Source organism: Heptranchias perlo, chromosome 30 (genome assembly GCF_035084215.1).
Source record: "Heptranchias perlo isolate sHepPer1 chromosome 30, sHepPer1.hap1, whole genome shotgun sequence".
Lineage (NCBI taxonomy): Eukaryota > Metazoa > Chordata > Chondrichthyes > Hexanchiformes > Hexanchidae > Heptranchias > Heptranchias perlo.
Genome location: NC_090354.1, coordinates 8031177 through 8049957, shown reverse-complemented (window position 1 = coordinate 8049957; position 18781 = coordinate 8031177). Strand labels below are relative to the sequence as shown.

The following is an 18781-nucleotide window of genomic DNA, read 5'->3' as shown; positions in this document are numbered from 1 at the left end:
AGGCAGTGCATTCCTGATCACAACAACTTGCTGTGTTTTTTTGCCAATTACCTTAAATCTGTGTCCTCTGGTTACCAACCCTCCTGCCAGTGAAAACAGTTTCTCCTTATTTACTCTATCAAAACCCTTTGTAATTTTGAACACCTCTATTAAATCTCCCCTTAACTTTCTCTCGTCGAAGGAGAACAATCCCAGCTTCTCTCCACATAACTGAAGTCCCTCATCCCTGGTACCATTCTAGTAAATCTCCTCTGCTCCCTCTCCAAGGCTTTGTGTGTATATTTTACGTATCACTGTTCCCTTTTTCCTTCAATCCACCATTGATCCAACTTTCCTGCGGTCAACCAACATCACTAAAAACAGATTATCTGGTCATTATCACATTACTGTTTTTGGGAGCTTGCTGTGTGCAAATCGGCTGCTGCATTTCCTACATTACAACAGTGACTACATTTCAAAAAGTACTTAATTGGCTGTAAAGCACTTCGGGACGACCTGAGGTTGTGAAAGAAAATAGAAATGCAAGTTCGTTCTTTCTTTCCATGGTCTCAGTATCCACTGGAACTGGAAGAATGACAGTGTCACACATGAAAAATGGCCACTCAGGCGTGGTACCAGAGGGCTAACGCAACCTCTCCAGCCTCTCTTGTTAATCATGTGATTGTGCCGGCCCCTGAGCCAGTGACGCAGCCCGTTTGTTTTTTTTAGTTTGCGATGTGCACCACCTAAAATGCAAACAAACTTTGTAATCTCAGTGCGTTTTTTTTCCCCTCTGTTCCTGCGGAGACAATAAGCAGTTGTGTCATTATCTTGTTTAGGCACAAAAGAGTGAGTCCTTCAGCAGAGACATATTTAAAGGCAATGGTCACCTCCCTTCGGCATCTGTGACTGGGCAAACAGTGACACCAGCGTGGTTGCAGCAGTCTGAGGAATGGGACCAGTGTGCTAAAGGTAACTCTCTTTAGAGACTATTTGCATTTAATTTGCATTGGATTTATAGGCGTGCATTTTTATTAAATAGAATCTGTACCTTGTTCATCCATCTGGAGAGAACCTGCACCCTCAGTGCTCCCCCATTACAACATCAAGCTGTTTATTAAATGATTACTGTGGTTTTCGTCTCTACTGTGAAAGTTGAGAGCATTCAGATAGAGAGAAGAAAAATTGGAAATCTGGAAATGCACATCAAGGCTGTTCATGAAAATGGAAAAGCCAGATTAACCACCCTGCTGGGTATATCCAGCTTAGTCTATTTTTGTTTCAGATCAAGAGACCTGTAGTATTTCAGCCTGGAGCGCTAAGTGAGTAGATGCACTGAGCTGTACATGCAGCTGGAATATTGTGTCCAATTCTGGGCACCACACTTTAGGAAAGATGTCAAGGCTTTTGAGAGGGTGCAGAGGGGATTTACTAGAATGGTACCAGGGAGGAGGGGCTTCAGTTTTGTGGAGAGACTGGAGAAGCTGGGATTGTTCTCCTTCGAGCAGAGAAGGTTAAGGGGAGATTTAATAGAGATGTTCAAAATTGAGGGGTTTTGAGAGAGTAAATAAGGAGAAACTGTTTTCACTGGCAGGAGGGTCGGTAACCAGAGGACACAGATTTAAAATAATTGGCAAAAAAAACCAGAGGGTTGATGAGAAATTTCTTTATATAGCGAGTTATGATGATCTGGAATTCGCTGCCTGAAAGGGTGGTAGATTTAGTAACTTTTGAAAGGAAATTGAATATATATTTGAAAAGGAAAAATTTACAGGGGAGTGGGGCTAATTGGATAGCTCTTTGAAAGAGCCAGCATAGGCATGATGGGCTGCATGGCCACCTTCTGTGCTGTATGATTCTATATGGGTTAGTCCTAGCTTCAGTCCCTGATCTGTGCTACCGTGAGCTGAAGTGGAAATGGTGGCACAACTGTCCTCTGTATCTGTGGGGTAGGGAGTGGGAAAAATTTGCTGGGGTTCCTGCTCTTGATCTCTGTCCTGTCGTCCCTTTACTGGAAAGTGTATGCACGGTGAGGACAGGAATGTGCTTGCTTTGATGCCATCGAATAACCTGCTGACACTCACTCACTATCCGGGCTCTCACATGAAGAATGACCACTTGTAATAGTGCCATCAGTGCCCGTGATACAGTAATTGAACATCATTTGGTGCCTTTGCATCCAGTACAGGTTCAGAGCCCAAAAGGGAAGGGAGAGTTTTGTAACACACTGTATCATCCAGTGTTTTCAGATAAAGAAGCTGCTTCTATCTGGGCTTTCAACAGAGTCCTGGAGGAAAGTGTTCATACACAGCATGTTTTAACTTCTTGCTAAATCTTATTCATTCTGCAATCTTTTAGATCTCAATCAGTGTCAGTCAAACCTTGGCGAACTGAATAGACTCCTGCAGAAGCTGGAGGTGGTGGATAGGGTTCACTCAGCACCCGTCATTTGTGATGCTCAGGTATGGAACAAAAATATTACACCGACTGAACCAGGTGGTAAAGTGGAGGCCGACAGTTCCTGTAGTGTTCGTGTACGTGCGTTTTCATTTGTGTGTGTTCCCTCTTCTGTTCCTCTTCACTTGAGACAGTTTGCCTAACAGTAGATTTAGAGAAATAAACATGGCCTAAGAATACAAAAGAGAGAGATGTGTTTGACTTCGTTGGGGGTAAGGCTTTAGAGAGCCACTTGGTAGGATTAGAATCGTAGAATGGTTACAACACAGAAGGAGGCCATTCGGCCCAGCGAGCCCGTGCCGGCTCTTTGCAAGAGCAATCCAGTTAGTCCCATTCCCCTGCTTTTTCCCCGTAGCCCTGCAGATTTTTCCCCTTCAAGTATTTATCCAATTCCTTTTTGAAAGCCACGACTAAATCTGCTTCCACCACCCTTTTCAGGCAGCGCATTCCGGATCATAACCGCTGGCTGTGTTTTTTTAAAAAAAAAGTTTTTCCTCATGTTGCCTTTTGGTTCTTTTGCCAATCACCTTATATCTGTGTCCTTTGGTTCTCGCCCCCTTCCACCAATGGGAAGAGTTTCTCTTTATTTACTTTATCTAAACCCTTCATGATTTTGAACACTTCTATCAAATCTCCTCTTGACCTTCTCTGCTCCAAGGACAACAACCTTAGGAAGGAACTGGAAGCTGCACATTTGAGATTGAGTAAGATTGTAACTGGGTTTAAAAAGTTGGATAGAAAAAATTGTTACTTAAATATTGAAATGCTTGACTCCAGTAACTGAGCAACAACACAGGCGGTAGTGTTCACATACAGCAATTATTTTTTAAAATTCAAAAAGACAAAAGCCATTAGTTTCCAGCAACTTCACCACATCCTGAGTTTGGAGCTTCAGTGCAAACAATATGTTCTCCTAGTGTTTAATGGTTTAAAGGCATGCTATGAGATTAAGTAGATTATTATTTAAAGTTTCTGATGGTTATTCCCCTGCTCCAGCTGTAAGTGCACTGCCTTGTATTGTACTGGTCCATAAAGACAGGCAGGTCCTAGGTCCCTGTCAGTACCGAGTTAGCTGATTTCAACAATTAGAGCAGTAGGAGTGTTAACATTCATCTCCGTGCCCCTGGGCTAGGGAGAGAAATTAGACAGGGATCCTTCTTCTAATTACTCTCCAGTGACCCCTGTTGGAAGGTGTACTTGTACAGACATTGGGCGAGAGCAGGATGGAACAGAATTGTGGTGCCTGCCACAGTCAGATAGCCTGCTGAAACTTCACCGAGCCTTACGTAGAAGGAATGGCCACTTAGGTGAGATACCAGAGAGCTGCCAGTGCCTGTGAATCAGAGCAAGAGCCAGTGGCTCCAGAAAAGGAGGAGAGAAGCTCATCTGGAAAAAGATTGAAGAAAGGGAAGCAGAGTAAATGAGAAGCGACATTTAAAAGGAAGGCTTGTGGCAATGTTACAAAACAAGTGTGAGGAAATTGACTTAGCGAGTGGCCTGAACTGTTCACATGTAATATTAGTAGAACTCGTGATGAGGGAATTGATGCTTAGGCTGGATGTGAGAAGTCTTGCTTCTGTTAAATTCAGGTTAGTTGTGGCTATAAATGATTTAAACCGGAAACGTGGGATTTTAAATGGGTTCTTGTATGAACAAAATTGGGATTAATTGCATCGAAATTAAAAGCAGATGGCTTGTTTTGGAATAGTGCGCTCCAATTACAATTAATTTATCATCAAGGGACCACTCTTGATTCAGAGAGCTTTATTACATAGTCCCCTTCATCCGAGAGAGAGAGAGAGAGAGAGAGAGAGAGCCACGTTTTGTTAATATGGGTTTGGTTTCAATGTAAGTCCTGAGGGAAATGACTAAATTCTTATAAACAATCAGTTACACTGTAATTTTTAATAAATAGGGAGAATGTACTCCATTTTAGGAAACCGTGAGTTGTATTGGATGGTCACATGTAATAAAGCAGTGAGGGGGTATTTCCTAGGAGTTATTTTAATACTTTTGGAGATGGACATAGCTGATGAAAGTTTGTGGTGAAGTCAATGGGGATGAGCTTCTGCGGAGATTCTCCTGCTTGTCTGATGCAACTTCAGCCTAAGAGCCGCAGAAACCCCAGGGGGAAATGGCGTAATCGGTGTTTATGCCGTTTATCCAGAATTTTTACGGCTCAGAGACTCAACCCCTCTTCCTCTGAACGGTACGGGCCAGGAGGTCCTAGGTTGAATTCTTCCACCCCCTCCCACCTTGTGTGTTGAGTTGACTGACCTGGGAGGGTAACAGTGCGATGCCACGATTGGCCACAACGCTTCTGGGTTGGAGAAGGGAGCAATTGGTCAGTGTCTTGTCTTCTGACTGCTACAGAGCTACCCCTGCTTGGAAGTGCTGGTGTGGGTATGGATGGTGGGTGAGCACAGGATAAGGACAATCGTCGTGCAGGGCCTCACATAAACAACGGTAAGGTATCAGAGAGAGTGACTGCTGCCTGTAGAACAATGCCACAGTAAGGGAGTCACTGCCTTAAGGAAGAGAGAGAGAGAGAGAGAGGGGGGGGCGCAGGGGGAAAACAAAAAAAAAATACAATATATTTTGGGAATTCTATCGGAGACAGGCTGTGTTTGAGAATGTTCTCGCTAGTGTATATTAAAAATTAAAATGAGTAGCTTTGGTCCAGCATTGTGCAATAATTTAAAATAATCAAACGATTGTCTCTCAATTTATGACAGCTCCCCAAATGCATGAGTTTCCCAGCCTGAGGACATTTTGAATTTAAAAAGAATTTGCAGTTATATCAATCTGCTGTATTTACCTTTTTTTATATTTTTGTTTTTGAATTATTCCAGGGTTTACATGCTGACAAACCAAAAAAGGAAAAACGCTCGTCTAAAATATGGTGCACCCAAAGTTTTGCAAAGGATGAGACCAAGGTAATATGCTCGATGGGTCACTTGCATGACTAGTCTACAATCTATATTTCAGGCAATCTACTCAGATTGGAAGACCCCTTAAGGATGCCCCTAAGGTCTTGTAAATCCAATGAGATCAGGCTGCTCCCATTTTGACAGCAGTTTTAACTCAAAATTCTGTCAATTAGTGCAGAAGAACCAAATTTATGCTAGACCTTCACATTTTCCTTGAAAGTTGAGTAATATGGTGTTTCATTTATCAACATTGCCTTTCCTGCAGTTCCCTCAGTAGCTTAGTCGTAAATGCACTGCCCATTGTAGTACTCAGTTAGGAGTATTCCAGGTTTGTGTTGAGTTAGCTGATCCCAATCAGTAGGTCACTACATTTGGCCTCAGCATCCGTGGGCTTAGGAGTAAAGAAAACAACGTTTCCAGCTCCCAATCGGTAGGCACTGGGGAGAACCCCCCTGCTGTTCTTCCAAATAGTGCCATGGGATCTTTTATGTCCACCTGAGAAGGCAGACGGGTCCTTTGTTTAACATCTCATCCGAAAGAAGGCACCTCTGACAGTGCAGCACTCCCTCAGTACTGCACTGGGAGTGTCAGCTTAGACTTTGTGCTCAAGTCTCTGGAACAGTCCAACATGAAGCCATGTCTTGAGGAGAGAAGAGGGAAGAAAATTGGTTTTGCCACTAAAACTGTGTATGAAATGCACATTTATAAGTTAAAAATGTGCAACTTAAAATAAAAGCAAAATTTGAAATGAAAAGCTGCCAAAGCTGGAGAAATGCTGCAATGTTTTTAGAATGTCTGTGCCTAATTTAAAATCATTGTAAATCTGTCTCTACTCATCTATTCTAAATGTTCTGAGCCATGTCCTGCTGTGTTTTGGATAAATTAACTTCATGACACTGCATTGTTTCCAAGACATCGTAGGATTGAATTCACACTGTGTGATATTAAGAACAAGCTTACAACCATGTTCTTGTGACATTCCTCGGCTTTTTAACGAGAATTAATCTTCTTATTTTAAATGGGTTGTTGCCTTCATTAAAATAGCAAACAAAAGAATTTCATACAAACACACTGATGTGTTTGTTACTAATATCACATAGTTTGATTTCAACCCGCATGTTAGGGCTTGAGGAAGGGAATTGTCATCTGAGTTTAATCTCACACGATGGATGTTAAATGCTCATTGCTGTGATGTGTAACTCTCTAGAGTGTCAGCCCATATAACTGCTCTTTGTAAAGTTTTTTTTAAAATGAGGAACTCAATAGTAATGTTAGCCGTTGTTTCAGTTTGGCTCAGTTGGTAGCACTCTTGCCTCTGAGTCAGAAGGTTCAACCCCACTTCAGGATTTGAGCCCATAATCCCCTCAGTGCAGTACTTGAGGGAGTACTGCATTGTTGGAAGAGCTGTCTTTCAGATGGGATATTAAACTGAGGCCCCGTCTGCCTGTTCAAATGGACATCATGGCAGTATTTTCCTGGTCTCCTGACCAACATTCTTCTCTCAACTCATCTAAACATATTAACTGGTCATTAATCTCACTGCTGTCTGTGGGTCCTGCCTGCGTGCAAAACTAGTTACTTACATTACAACAGTGACTACACTTCAAAAGTAACATATTGGCCGTGAAGTGCTTTGGGACGTCCCGCGGCCATGAAAACTGCTATTTAAGTGTTGGGTTTCTTCTACAAGAATGAGAAAGGATTAAGTCTCTCTGGGCAGTGGAGGTGGAGGAGAAAAAAAGCAAACTTTCCCAGCTAGATTTCTCCATAACACAGTGGCACAAGGAGGTTCAGAGTATTTAACAGGTATTTTGATATAAACCTGAAAGGTGCCGGTTTAATGGCCAGCCTGGGTTAGCAACAGTTGGGAACTTCAATTTGCCCTTAGCGTTCCTCAGTTAGAAATTAGGAAAAATGAGCCAGGGTTCTTGCTCCTGACTGCTTTCTAGTGACCCCTCCTGGAAAGTGTGCCGGCTTGTGCTTCAGGTGAAGACCGCGTTGGACTCGGCTGTGACGTGCACTCATGGCAGAGGGTCAGTTGGACAAGGCACTGGAGAACCTCAGGCAGACAAAGAACTAAGAGTCAACACCTTCAGGAGAGAAAAATAGAGCAGGGCCAGAAGAATGCAAAGAGTTTCCTTGTGGCAAAACACAATTAATTTGCATCAGGCAAAAAGCATGTTGATTTTGATCAAGGACAAATGAAATTAAAATCCCTGTGTTTTGTGTAGGAAATGGTGTGTGTCAAGCGGCAGAGAAAAGCAACTTGTTGCACACTGCTGTTGGTAATTGAGAGATTATGATTTCTTTCATATAATTTACCAGTAATTTTCATAAAGCAATAGATGTCTGTTATGAAGCAAACTGTGAGGCAATAAAAGCTAACAGCAGGATTAAAGCCAAGCCTGCAGGTTATAGAGAGAATACTTTTATGCTGAGAGCAACAAACTTAATAATATTATCATTGTGGAAAACAAAACGCACACACAGGGTCTCTTTATATCCTGCTCCTCCACTGTCGCATCGGAAAGTACATATTATACGATCCACGTTTACAGATTACGGTTTGGGCCAATTTTGTTTCCTGAGCAGATTGTGAGTGCTCGTCAGGTCACTCCTCCAGGCTATGTCAGGCAGGAATATCTTCATTCACTGGTGACTGGGAACCGTTTTTATTGTATTCTAACATTTTCTGCTCTAGGCTTCCTCCGATGTCATGCGTTCTGCGAAGTTGCATGTTTCCACTCCCAGTCTGCCAGACTGCCTGGATTTGAAAAGCGTCTCCGTTCCCCTTACCGTAAAAGAAGATTACTTGCAACTGCAGCAGGATTTCTGTTCTGTATCACAGAAAGGTAATGACTAGGGTGCCCTTCTGGTTTTGGCCTTGGAAGGGGTACAGCACAGATTCACCAGAATGATACCAGGACTTGAAGTTAAATTATGAGGACAGGTTGCATAAACATGACTTGTATTCCCTTGAGTTTAGAAGGTTGAGTGGTGATCTAATCGTGGTATTTTAAAATGATTTAAGGGATTCGAAAGGGTAGATACAGAGAAATGATTTCCTCTGGTGGGGGAAATCCAGATTAAGAGGACACAATCTTAAAATTAGAACTAGGCCATTTAGCAGTGAAATCAGGAAGTACTTCACACAAAAGGGTAGTGGAAATCTAGAACTCTCTTTTCCCCCCACCCCCCAAAAGGCTGTGGATGCTGGGACAATTGAAATTTTCAAGACTGACATTGATATATTTTTGTTAGGTAAGAGTATCAAGGGAGATGGAACAAAGGAGGGTAAATGGAGGTAAGGTACAGATTAGCAGTGATCTAATTGAATGGTGGAACAGGCTCGAGGGACTGAATGGGCTTACTCCTATTTCTATGTTACAAAGCAGACTCCTTAACAGATGCTAACCGTAGGTTCCCATGATTTGGGAATGGCGTGGCCACATGGCTGTTTTTTTTACCAGCCCAGTATCACTTTTGGAATATTTGCTGATGCCAATTAGCAGTTTTAACGCTGGTTCAACATGTAACCTACAACTAAAAATCTTAAATAGAGCTCACACTTCCTGCCCACCCACTTTGCTTCCTGATGTCACAATTTTGACTCAGACTTTTGTGTCAATATTTCCCAATTGTAAATTACTCTCAACACTTCCCATTCAATCTACTGTCATGAAGCAGTTCCATGCTCTGGCTACTCTTCTCTGTGGAGCAAGTTTTTGAACATTGTCCCAAATTTTTTTGCCATCTTGTCTATAAGGAAAAAGCTCGTATTCATCAACTGATCAGGAGCATCGCCGTGGGAAATGAACACACACTTTTTTTTAAAACCACTGTATTGCTCGTTAAACCCGGCAGCAATTCCAAAAACCCAACTGGGCCGGTGAACAACCAGCCAGAAGTCAACCCTAATTGAGAGGGGCTAACTTGCTTGTCATTTTCCTCTACTATTCCAACACTTAACATTGGTTTTCTGCACTGGTCTGGATTATTTTAAAATGTATTTAAATCTGTCCTTTTCCCATGAGGTTTAATTCTTATTCTTGTAAAAGTGCGGGTGGATTCCAAAGTGTTTCAGAACTGACCGCTCTGCATGGGAGTGGCAATGCAGTGCCCCCCTCCCAACGCCATGTGCTGCAGAGCAGCAAGGCGTGGGTTCACCCTCGTGATTCTTTACGCAGTGAGTTCCTGATCTCGGCCAGGCTGCTGGGGGAAGCTCAGAGGGGAAGATGGGCACCTCCCCAAAGAAAGGGAAAGAAAATTGGTGAGAGAGTCACCATGGGCAACTTGCACACTTTCTAGTACCTGACTTGAGTGTCGCAACAGTATCATAGGCCATTTGCACTGCGGATATTGTCTGTATTTGTTGAAAATGTTTATGCGTTAAATGACTTTGTAGATTCTTGCGTTTTGGGATGACCTGTGGTCATGAATGTCATGCATGTCAGTTTACATGAATGTCAGTTCTTTCAAGATTAATGGAGCTAGTTAGAAAAAAGCATGGGCGTTACTTTAACGATTAAGAAAGAACAGGCATATTAGGAGAAATGACATGATGTGCCACAGATTCGATTCTTCTATGCTGTTTAGGGCCCTGCTCCCAGTCTCACCACAGCATGGAGGTGCTGGGTCTAGCCCCCAAGGGGCTGCAGGGGGAAGGAAGAGGTAATCCTTTGGGTGCGCTCATGCACTTCCCAGTCACCCATTCAAAGCAGCAAAGAAAAAGCAAATCATTTTCCCTACCCTCCTGCTGCAGTTCATTTATGGACCGGGCAGGCTGCCCAGTGAATATGAAAAGGAAAAAAGTGAGATTAACAGTTCAGTTTAAAAAGGGTGAACTCCTTTGTTTTACTTTTTCTCCTTTTGTTCCAGTTCACTCGAGTTTGAAGTCCCTGTTCAACACCCTCACAATTGAGAAGGAGAGGCTAAAGCAGATGTGGTTGGAGAAAGAACTGGATCCCACCACACCAGCCATTCAGATCACAAACCTGAAGAACACCTTATCTGAGGTGAGAACATCTCATGGGTTATCCCTTCACTTAGCTTCTGGCCGCACCGAATCAGTACCCTGCTACACACGCCTTCTCGGTTGAACCTCTTGCTGTTGTGCGTTTTCCTTTTTTGATTCCTTTGCTAACATAAAAGGATTTATTTTCTGTTAATTATTACATTCAGAAGAGATTATATCCCACTGTTCGCACATCTGTACTTTCCAGCGGGAATCACTGGATGGCAATCAGGAATGGGACCACCCGTTGATTTCCCCCCCCCTCCCTCGTTCTGAGATATTAAGGCTAATTGCACAAATCCATTACTGTGTCCATTAAGATTTTCCACATAGGCTAAAATATGCAAAATACATTTCAAAAATTAAACTAAATGTTTCTTTTAAGTGTGGCATTTCTATATAAAACCAGTAGGAACAGGTTCAGCCCTTCGATTCTGTTCCGCCATTCAATTAGATCATGGCTGAACTGTATCTTAACTCCACCTACCCACCTTGGTTCTGTAACCCTTAATACCCTTGCCTAACAAAAATCTATCAATCTCAGTTTAGAAATTTTCAGTTGACCCCCAGCCTCAGCATCTTTTTGGGGGTGAGTGTTCCAGATTTACACTACCCTTTGTGTGAAGAAGTACTTCCTAACTTTAAGGTTATGCCCCCTTCTTCTGGACCCCCCCCCACCAGAGGAAATAGGTTCTCTCCACCCAATAACTCCCTTGATCATCTTAAACACCTCACTGATGGCTCAGTGGGCACATGTGAGGAACTGGGACTTACTACAAATGTCCCAAGTTAGATCTGTGCTGAGCCAGCTGATCGGAATCGGGGTAGCATTAGGCACACTACCAGTTGACCTCAGCACCTATGGGGTGGGGGTGGGGGATACTATTGGCCAGGTTCCTGCTGTTTGCTCTCTAGTAAGCTATGCTGGAAAGTGCACTTGTTTGGAAATCGGGAGAGGACGGCCTAAGGGTTTGGTTGTGATACACCCCTCCCCAAATCATGGTCAAATAGACTATTGACCCTCACTGGTGAGCTATGAAAGGGCATCAGGTGCTCGTGGAAGAAGTTACTACCTTCAGGAGTGCAGAGTTTGGAAGTTCTAAACAAACTGTTTGTTCTTGGGATGTAATACCTTCAGACACCTCTTGTACTGTCCAAGTTTCACCAGATTGGAACCCCTCCAGTCACCAACACTACTCTGCACAGTAAGCCTTAGGCTCTCTTCCAAACCCTATCTTGAAGCTAAACTCCCGTGTGGCTAATTTATGAAATTAACCTATGGAGTGTCCCTAGGTCATGTCTCAGAATGCTGAACTCCGGAACCGTCTGCGCAGAATCCAGTGTCTGTCCAGTTTTACAGATGTAGTGCCTGATGCAGTGGCTCCTAGCAAAGCTGAGGAGGTAAGTCAGAATTCCTATACTGAGCACAGAGGATCTTAAATTGTTTCATTGTTTCTTTTTATCAATTTGCATCGGCAGACTCCCAGATGCATATACACCAACAGGGATGCATGGTTTAAAGCACCTTTATGTGAGAGTATCACAGACAACAAACCTACACTTCTGATGGTACTGTCTAGTATAAAACGAGGAACTTCCTTCAGCTCAGTGGCATTAGAAACCCACATTTTTGCAAGCTGCTGTTGGTCCTCACTTGCCTTTTAATAGTTTAATAGAAGGAGCAGTGCTGCCATTACATGTAAACAGGAAGGTGCTGCACAGAGATTGAGGGTCTCCATTTGAGTGCTGCTCTCCTGGGACTCCATCTTCAAAGTAAAGATGCCTTTAAACTGACAGTGACAGTGAGCTACCACTCGTGGCTTTCCTAACTGTGACCCAAGCACCAGTGTAACACACTAGACTGATCCTTTTAAAAAGTTTTGTACTATCTGTGGAGACACAGACTCTGGATCAAATTCTAATTCAGATTATCTGACTTAAATGATTCTTGATGGTAAACTCTGTTGATACCACCCAGTACAACTGAAAGTAGGGAAACTGCTTAACAATCAAATTAATAGTGTATATCCATCATTGTGGAAATTTTCAATGGAGTTCAGAAAGAATCTGTGGGTTATAAGGATTAACAATGTTGGCTATCCGTCACCTAGGAAATTTACTTTCAAGTCCAGCACATATTTTCCGATAAGCGTTATTAGCTGCCACTTACTTTGAATGTTATTGTGCAATCTTTTATCCTGGCACGATGATTGAGCTGTGTACACATTGTTTACTGGACTGGCTTAAGGTCAATTAGATTTTTTTAGCTAAATGCCCCATTGTGTTAGAATGCTTGCTCAATTAACCCTCTCATTATACATTAGAATTAAGCCACATAGCAGCACGTCACTAAAACAATACTTCAGTATAGTTTCTACAGCTACACAAAGGGGGCACTCTGTCGAAGGGACGTGGACCTTAGTGTCCCTACGCTGAGGATCCCGGAATGTCTGAGTGAAGACAGGGAATTCTATAATAAATCTCATACGTTACTCCCTGTGGCACATGGGAGCTGAGTTCATAGAATCATACAGCGGAGAAGGAGGCCATTCGGCCCATCATGCCTGTGCCGGCTCTTTGAAAGAGCTATCCATTAAGTCCCATTCCTCCACTCTTCATAGTCCTGCAAATTTTTCCTTTTCAAGTATATATCCAATTCCCTTTTGAGAAGTTACTATTGAACCTGCTGCCACCACCCTTTCAGGCAATGCATTCCAGTCCATAACAACTCACTGCGTAAAAACATTTCTCCTCATGTTCACCCTGGCTTTTTTGCCAATTATCTTAAATCTGTGTGCTTTGGTTACCGACTCTCCTGCCAGTGGAAACAGTTACTCCCCGTCTACCCTATCAAAACCCCATATAATTTTGAATGCCTCTATTAAATCTCCCCTTAACCTTCTTTGCTCTAAGGAGAATAATCCCAGCTTCTCCGATCTCACTAAATAATTGAATTCCCTCATCCCTGATACCATTCTGATAAATCTCCTCTAAACCCTCTCCAAGGCCTTGACATCCTATCTAAAGTGTGGTGCCCAGAATTGGACACAATACTCTAGCTGAGGTCTAACTAGTGATTTATAACTGTTTACCATAACTTCCTCGCTTTTGTACTTTGTCTCTATTAATAAACCCAAGGATCCCGTATGCTTTATTAACAGCCTTCACGACTTGTCTTGCCACGTTCAAAGATTTGTGTATGTGAACCCCCAGGTCTCTCTGTTCCTGCACCCCCTTTAAAATGTCACCATTTAGTTTATACTGCCTCTCCTCATTTTTCCTACCAAAATGCATAAATGAGTTATTGACTAAAAATGGACGATTTGGTCCCTGTTCCTGTAAACAGTGAGTTCATGACACATTTGTGTTGTGTGGTTCAGCAATGTTCTGAAGCTGATGGATCTTTGAACTTGCCCCGTTCACATTGTGAGGTGGCTACGGAGCAACACAAAGAAGCCTGAAACCGTTACGCACATGCAAATGTTCGAGTCACAATCACAACTTCAGAGCTTCTCCATCTTGTACATTTTTTGGCCACCGAGCTCCCATGTTGTTGGGTGGGGGGAGTGTCCGTTCAGGCCAGTAGTGTTTAAAAACTCACTCCCCTATATGCTCAGGCAGGCCTTTTATATTCGTTTCCCTCCAGCAAACCAAGCTTTGATGACAGAAACGGCTACTGTAGTAAAGTTCTTGCTGGATGCTGACTCAAGCAGTTTTCGCGTAAATTTCTTACTCTTCTGATTTAAGTTGACGTTGTTTGTTTAAAATCGCCTTTAAGGGGAGATTTAATAGAGGTGTTAAATTCTGAAAGATTTTGATAGAATAGATCGGGGGAAACTGAGTCGGTAACCAGAGGACACAGATTTAAGATAATTGGCAAAAGAACCAGAGGGGAGATGAGGAGAATTTTTTTTTAAGCAGTGAGTTGTTATGATCTGAAATGCACTGCCTGAAAGGGCGGAGGAAGCAGATTCAGTAGTAACTTTCAAAAGGGAATTAAATGTATACTTGAAAAGGAAAAAAACTGCAGGGTTGTGGGGAAAGAGCAGGGAAGGGGACTAATTGGATAGCTCTTTCAAAAAGCCGGTGCAGGCTCGATGGGCCGAATGGGCTCCTTCTGTGCCATATGCTTGAATAGAATTTGAATGAGCAAAGTTTAATCAGAATACGTTATTCAAGCAAAAAGAAATATTTGAGTTGCTTATTTTGTGCAGCAGAACTGGTGTGATTGTTAAACATATCTATGGCTTAGTTTTGGAATGATGTGGAGATGCCGGTGATGGACTGGGGTTGACAATTGTAAACAATTTTACAACACCAAGTTATAGTCCAGCAATTTTATTTGAATTTAAAATAAAATTGCTGGACTATAACTTGGTGTTGTAAAATTGTTTACAATTAGTTTTGGAAGGTCTGCTTGAAGTAAATTATTGAAGGGGAAGAAAATGATCCAAAAGGGGAATTGTTTGTTTTTAAAAAAAAATGCAGTAATAGTAAAGAATGAAGCTGATGTTTTCGATTTCAAACCTTATCTCCAGATGACTCGTAACCGGTCACTGACTCATCAGCTGTCCTTGGAGAGCAACGTGTCACTGTCCGAGTCCCATGTCGAGTTCTTCGATGCTGAAGATGTGTTGCTGTCCGCGTGTTCTTCTGACAATGAGGTAAACAAGTTGGTGACTTGTTTGCGTAGTCTCCAGGAATGTGAGGAATCAAAAGATTTCAGTCCCGTTCTTGGGTCGCACGGCCGTTTTCTCCACAGGTGGCTTGGTGAGTAGCTGGGCCCCACAGACAAAGAAGGCCTTGTATTTAATCCATGGTCTGTGCTGATGTCAGCCAAAAGCAGTGATGAGCACAGTAAAAACAGAAGAGTTCCGGGAAACACTCGGCAGGTCAGGCAGCATCTGTGGAAAGAGAAACCGAGTTAACGTTTCAGGTCGATGACCTTTCGTCAGAACTGGAAGAAGTTAGAGATTTAGCATTTATGAAATAAATGCAGAGCCAGGGAAAAGGGGGTGGGGGACAGAAGGAAAAAACAAAGGGAAAGGTCTGTGATAGAATGGAGGGCAGGAGTGATTTAAATGACAAAAGGGATGTTTGTGCAAGGCAGAAAGGGGTGGTAATGGAACAAGTTTAAAAAAAACAAAAGACTGGTCCAGAGGAGGTGTAAATGGTTACAGCAGAACCATAACCAACACCTGCTGTCCGAGAAAATGGCTGTGGTGGTTATGATCTAAAGTTGTTGAACTCAATGTTGAAGCCAGAAGGCTGTAAAGTACTTAATCGAAAGATGATGTGCTATTCCTCAAGCTTGACTTTGAGCTTCATTGGAACAGTGTAGGAGGGCGAGGACAGAGAGGTGGGAGTGGGAGTGGGATGGGGAATTAAAGTAGCATGCGACTGGAAGCTCAGGGTCACGCTTGCAGACTGAACGGAGGTGGGAGGTGTTCAGCGCACCACCGTCGTTGCAACATCCTTGGGTTAGGGAAGGGATAATGGTCAGGATCCTCGCTACTAATTGCTCTCTTGGTGATGCCTGGTGGAAAGTTTGCACGTATGGGATTTTTGGTGAGCACAGGATCAGGCTTGGCTCCGAGGCACCCTTGTGGTTGAATAACCTGCCAATACTTGTTAAAGCTCATCCATGATAAATCAACCGAGGAAACCTTTAAGGCCTCAAGACCTTCAGGGAGGATGGGTTGAAAATTGTTGGAGAAATTCAGTGAAAGGGAGGTTTCCCCACTGGGCCGTGCATTTCTTCTCCATCTTTCAAATCATGTGCGGAGCCATTCTCTCTCTCTCAGTTTGCAGTTTTTCCTCGGAGCGATGCACTTGGAGATAAGATTCTTGGTGCTGGAGTTTGAACCCTAATTTCCAGGTTTTCTTGGGCTCTGTCTTCAAAATGGAATACGGTTGCATTTTTTGTTCAAAAGATACTTTGACAACTAAAGTAATTTCAACATTTGAAGCCTGGTTAATGATATAACGTCAGCAGAATGATTTCTTTACAATTCTGAGTATAGTAAAGTAGACTTTGGAAATAGATAGAAATATCAGATCTTTAAATTGCAGGAGCTGTTTTTATATTGTGGGTCAGACCCAGGAGAGTGATGCAGAAGCAGGAACCAGAGATCGATGAGTGCTGTGCTCTCCGTGTATGTTCTTGCCGTATTCTATTGCCTGTTGGAGTCCCAATGGGGTAGATGGGCATAGAGAGATAGTGAAGGATGCTGGAATGATGAATAGGATGATCTAAGGAAAACAATCCCAGCTTCTCCAATCTCTCCACATAACTGAAGTCCCTCATCCCTGGTATCATCCTGGTAAACCTCCTCTGTACCCTCTCCAAGGCCTTGACATCCTTCCTAAAGTGTGGTGCCTGGAATTGTAAACACTACTCCAGCTGAGGCCTAACCAGTGATTTGTAAAGGTTCAGCATGACTTCCTTGTTTTTGTATTCACTGCACCTATTTACAAAGCCAATTATCCCATGCCCTTTCTTAACTGGGCTTATCAACTTGCCCTGCCACCTTCAGAGATTTGTGAATATGCAGCCCCAGATCCCTCTGCTCATGCACCCCCCTCAAAATAGGACCCTTCAGATTATACTGCCTCTCCATGTTGTTCCTCCCAAAGTGCATCACTCCACACTTATCCACATTAAATTGCATCTGCCATGTGTCTGCCCATTTCACCAGTCTGTCTGTGTCCTCCTGAAGTCTGCTACTATCCTCCTCACTATTTACCACATTGCCAAGTTTTGTATCACCTGCAAACTTTGAAATTGTATTCCCTATACCCGAGTCCAGGTCATGTATACATAAGAAAAGCAAATGGTCCTAATACCGACCCCTGGGGGACCCCATTGCATACTTCTCTCCGGTCAGAAAAACATCCCTTCACCACGACTCTCTGCCTCCTATCTCTTAGCCAATTACATACCCTAGTTACCACCGTCACTTTAATACCATGTGCTTCTGTTTTCCAACTAAGTCTGTTATGTGGTACTTTTATTAAACTTAATAGTTGCAGTCATAGCCTTTTAGACCTTAAATAGCAAAGAAGAGGAAGCACTGTCATACTGTCTGTACTGAGGCAGTGTGTATGTTCATTGAATGTGTGTCGTTGGAACATTTCTGGCTGTTTCCATGGTTAGAACTCAATCAGCAAACTCAATACCTCAATGTGGCCATTGGCATTCACTTTTAAACTTGCATTAAATCTAAAAGCACTTTTCTTTCTCACAGATGTCAGACGACGATGACTCAACCACCAGCGAAATCACCAACAGCAACTCTGAGGAGAATCTAGACACCGTGGACGCAGCCATGCAGGAACTGACGGGTTCGTTCGTGCTACATCAGTAATATGAGGAACCATCTGTAACTTGCACTTTCTGAATGTGTACAAAATAGCTACAGATCATTGTAGCAATAATATCCTGAGATCTTCTAGTGCAGCATATGATGTTCAACTGCTGCTAGAAATGCCATGCCCTGGTCCCCCCCGCTCATCTCTCTCCTCGGATGCCGACTGAAGCTCGACCTTTACCAAGTCTGCCTACTTCCCCCTCCAAAACTTTCAGTCTCAGTCCTTACCGCGCCCCCATTCTCTCCAAAATGCTCATTCACGTCTTTGTCACCTCCAGACTTGACTTTTCTATTCCCTCCTCTCGAGTCCTATCCTACTTACACTCTAACTCATTTAAAACTCCCGCCCAGATATGTGAGAACAGAATCTTTTTTTCCACCCTTTTGTGTTCTCTCTTTTCTCTCCCATTTCCTGCCCAAAATCCTGCTCACCTATCTTTGACTTCCATTGTACCCCCACCCCCGGCCATCGACTTTCAAAATCCTTCTATTCAGATTCCTCCACAGCCCGTTCCTGCTGACATGTGCAACCACCTCCAGCCCTGCACCTCTGCCTGCATGCTCTGTCCTTCCAACCCTGGTTTGCTGTGCATTCCCTCCTACTCCCCCAGCCTTGGCTTTACCATCGGTGGTCAGGTCTTCAGCCAACTTGCCCCTCCACTCTCCGAAACTCGCTCCCTAAAGGTCTCTGCCTTGCTAGATCTCTCACCAACTTCATTTGCCTCCTTAAGACCTACCTCTTCAACAGTACCTTTGGCCGTCTTCCGTAACTCCCTCCTACTCCTGTCTACTTTGAGTCTGGACAAAATGCAGAGTACCTAAGGATACTCTGTTGCATTAAAGGCGCTGTACAATAATAAGTTGTTGAAATAGTGTTTCAAGATGTGTGAAGCCGTATTAATTAATTTTACTATCTGAAAACTTATCTGGCGTTTGGCTAGTGGTACTATGGTGTGTGGGGTAACCACACAACCAATTACAACCGTTCATGTAGAAGTTGTTGATCTGCACAATCCAGTTTACACCGAAGA

General features: G+C 43.1%; 1 protein-coding gene across 3 annotated transcripts in view; it reads left to right on the top strand.

Moving 5' to 3' along the window:
- The window catches only part of osbpl7 (oxysterol binding protein-like 7), a 74617-nt gene that overhangs the window by 29007 nt on the left and 26829 nt on the right, over positions 1 to 18781 (top strand). For all 3 annotated transcript variants that reach the window (XM_067968827.1, XM_067968828.1, XM_067968826.1), the window contains exons 7-14: positions 819 to 951; positions 2338 to 2441; positions 5289 to 5372; positions 8068 to 8218; positions 10245 to 10381; positions 11674 to 11781; positions 14919 to 15044; positions 17628 to 17724. In XM_067968827.1, coding sequence (XP_067824928.1) covers positions 819 to 951; positions 2338 to 2441; positions 5289 to 5372; positions 8068 to 8218; positions 10245 to 10381; positions 11674 to 11781; positions 14919 to 15044; positions 17628 to 17724 — 940 coding nt within the window. The remainder of the gene's footprint in view (positions 1 to 818; positions 952 to 2337; positions 2442 to 5288; positions 5373 to 8067; positions 8219 to 10244; positions 10382 to 11673; positions 11782 to 14918; positions 15045 to 17627; positions 17725 to 18781) is intronic.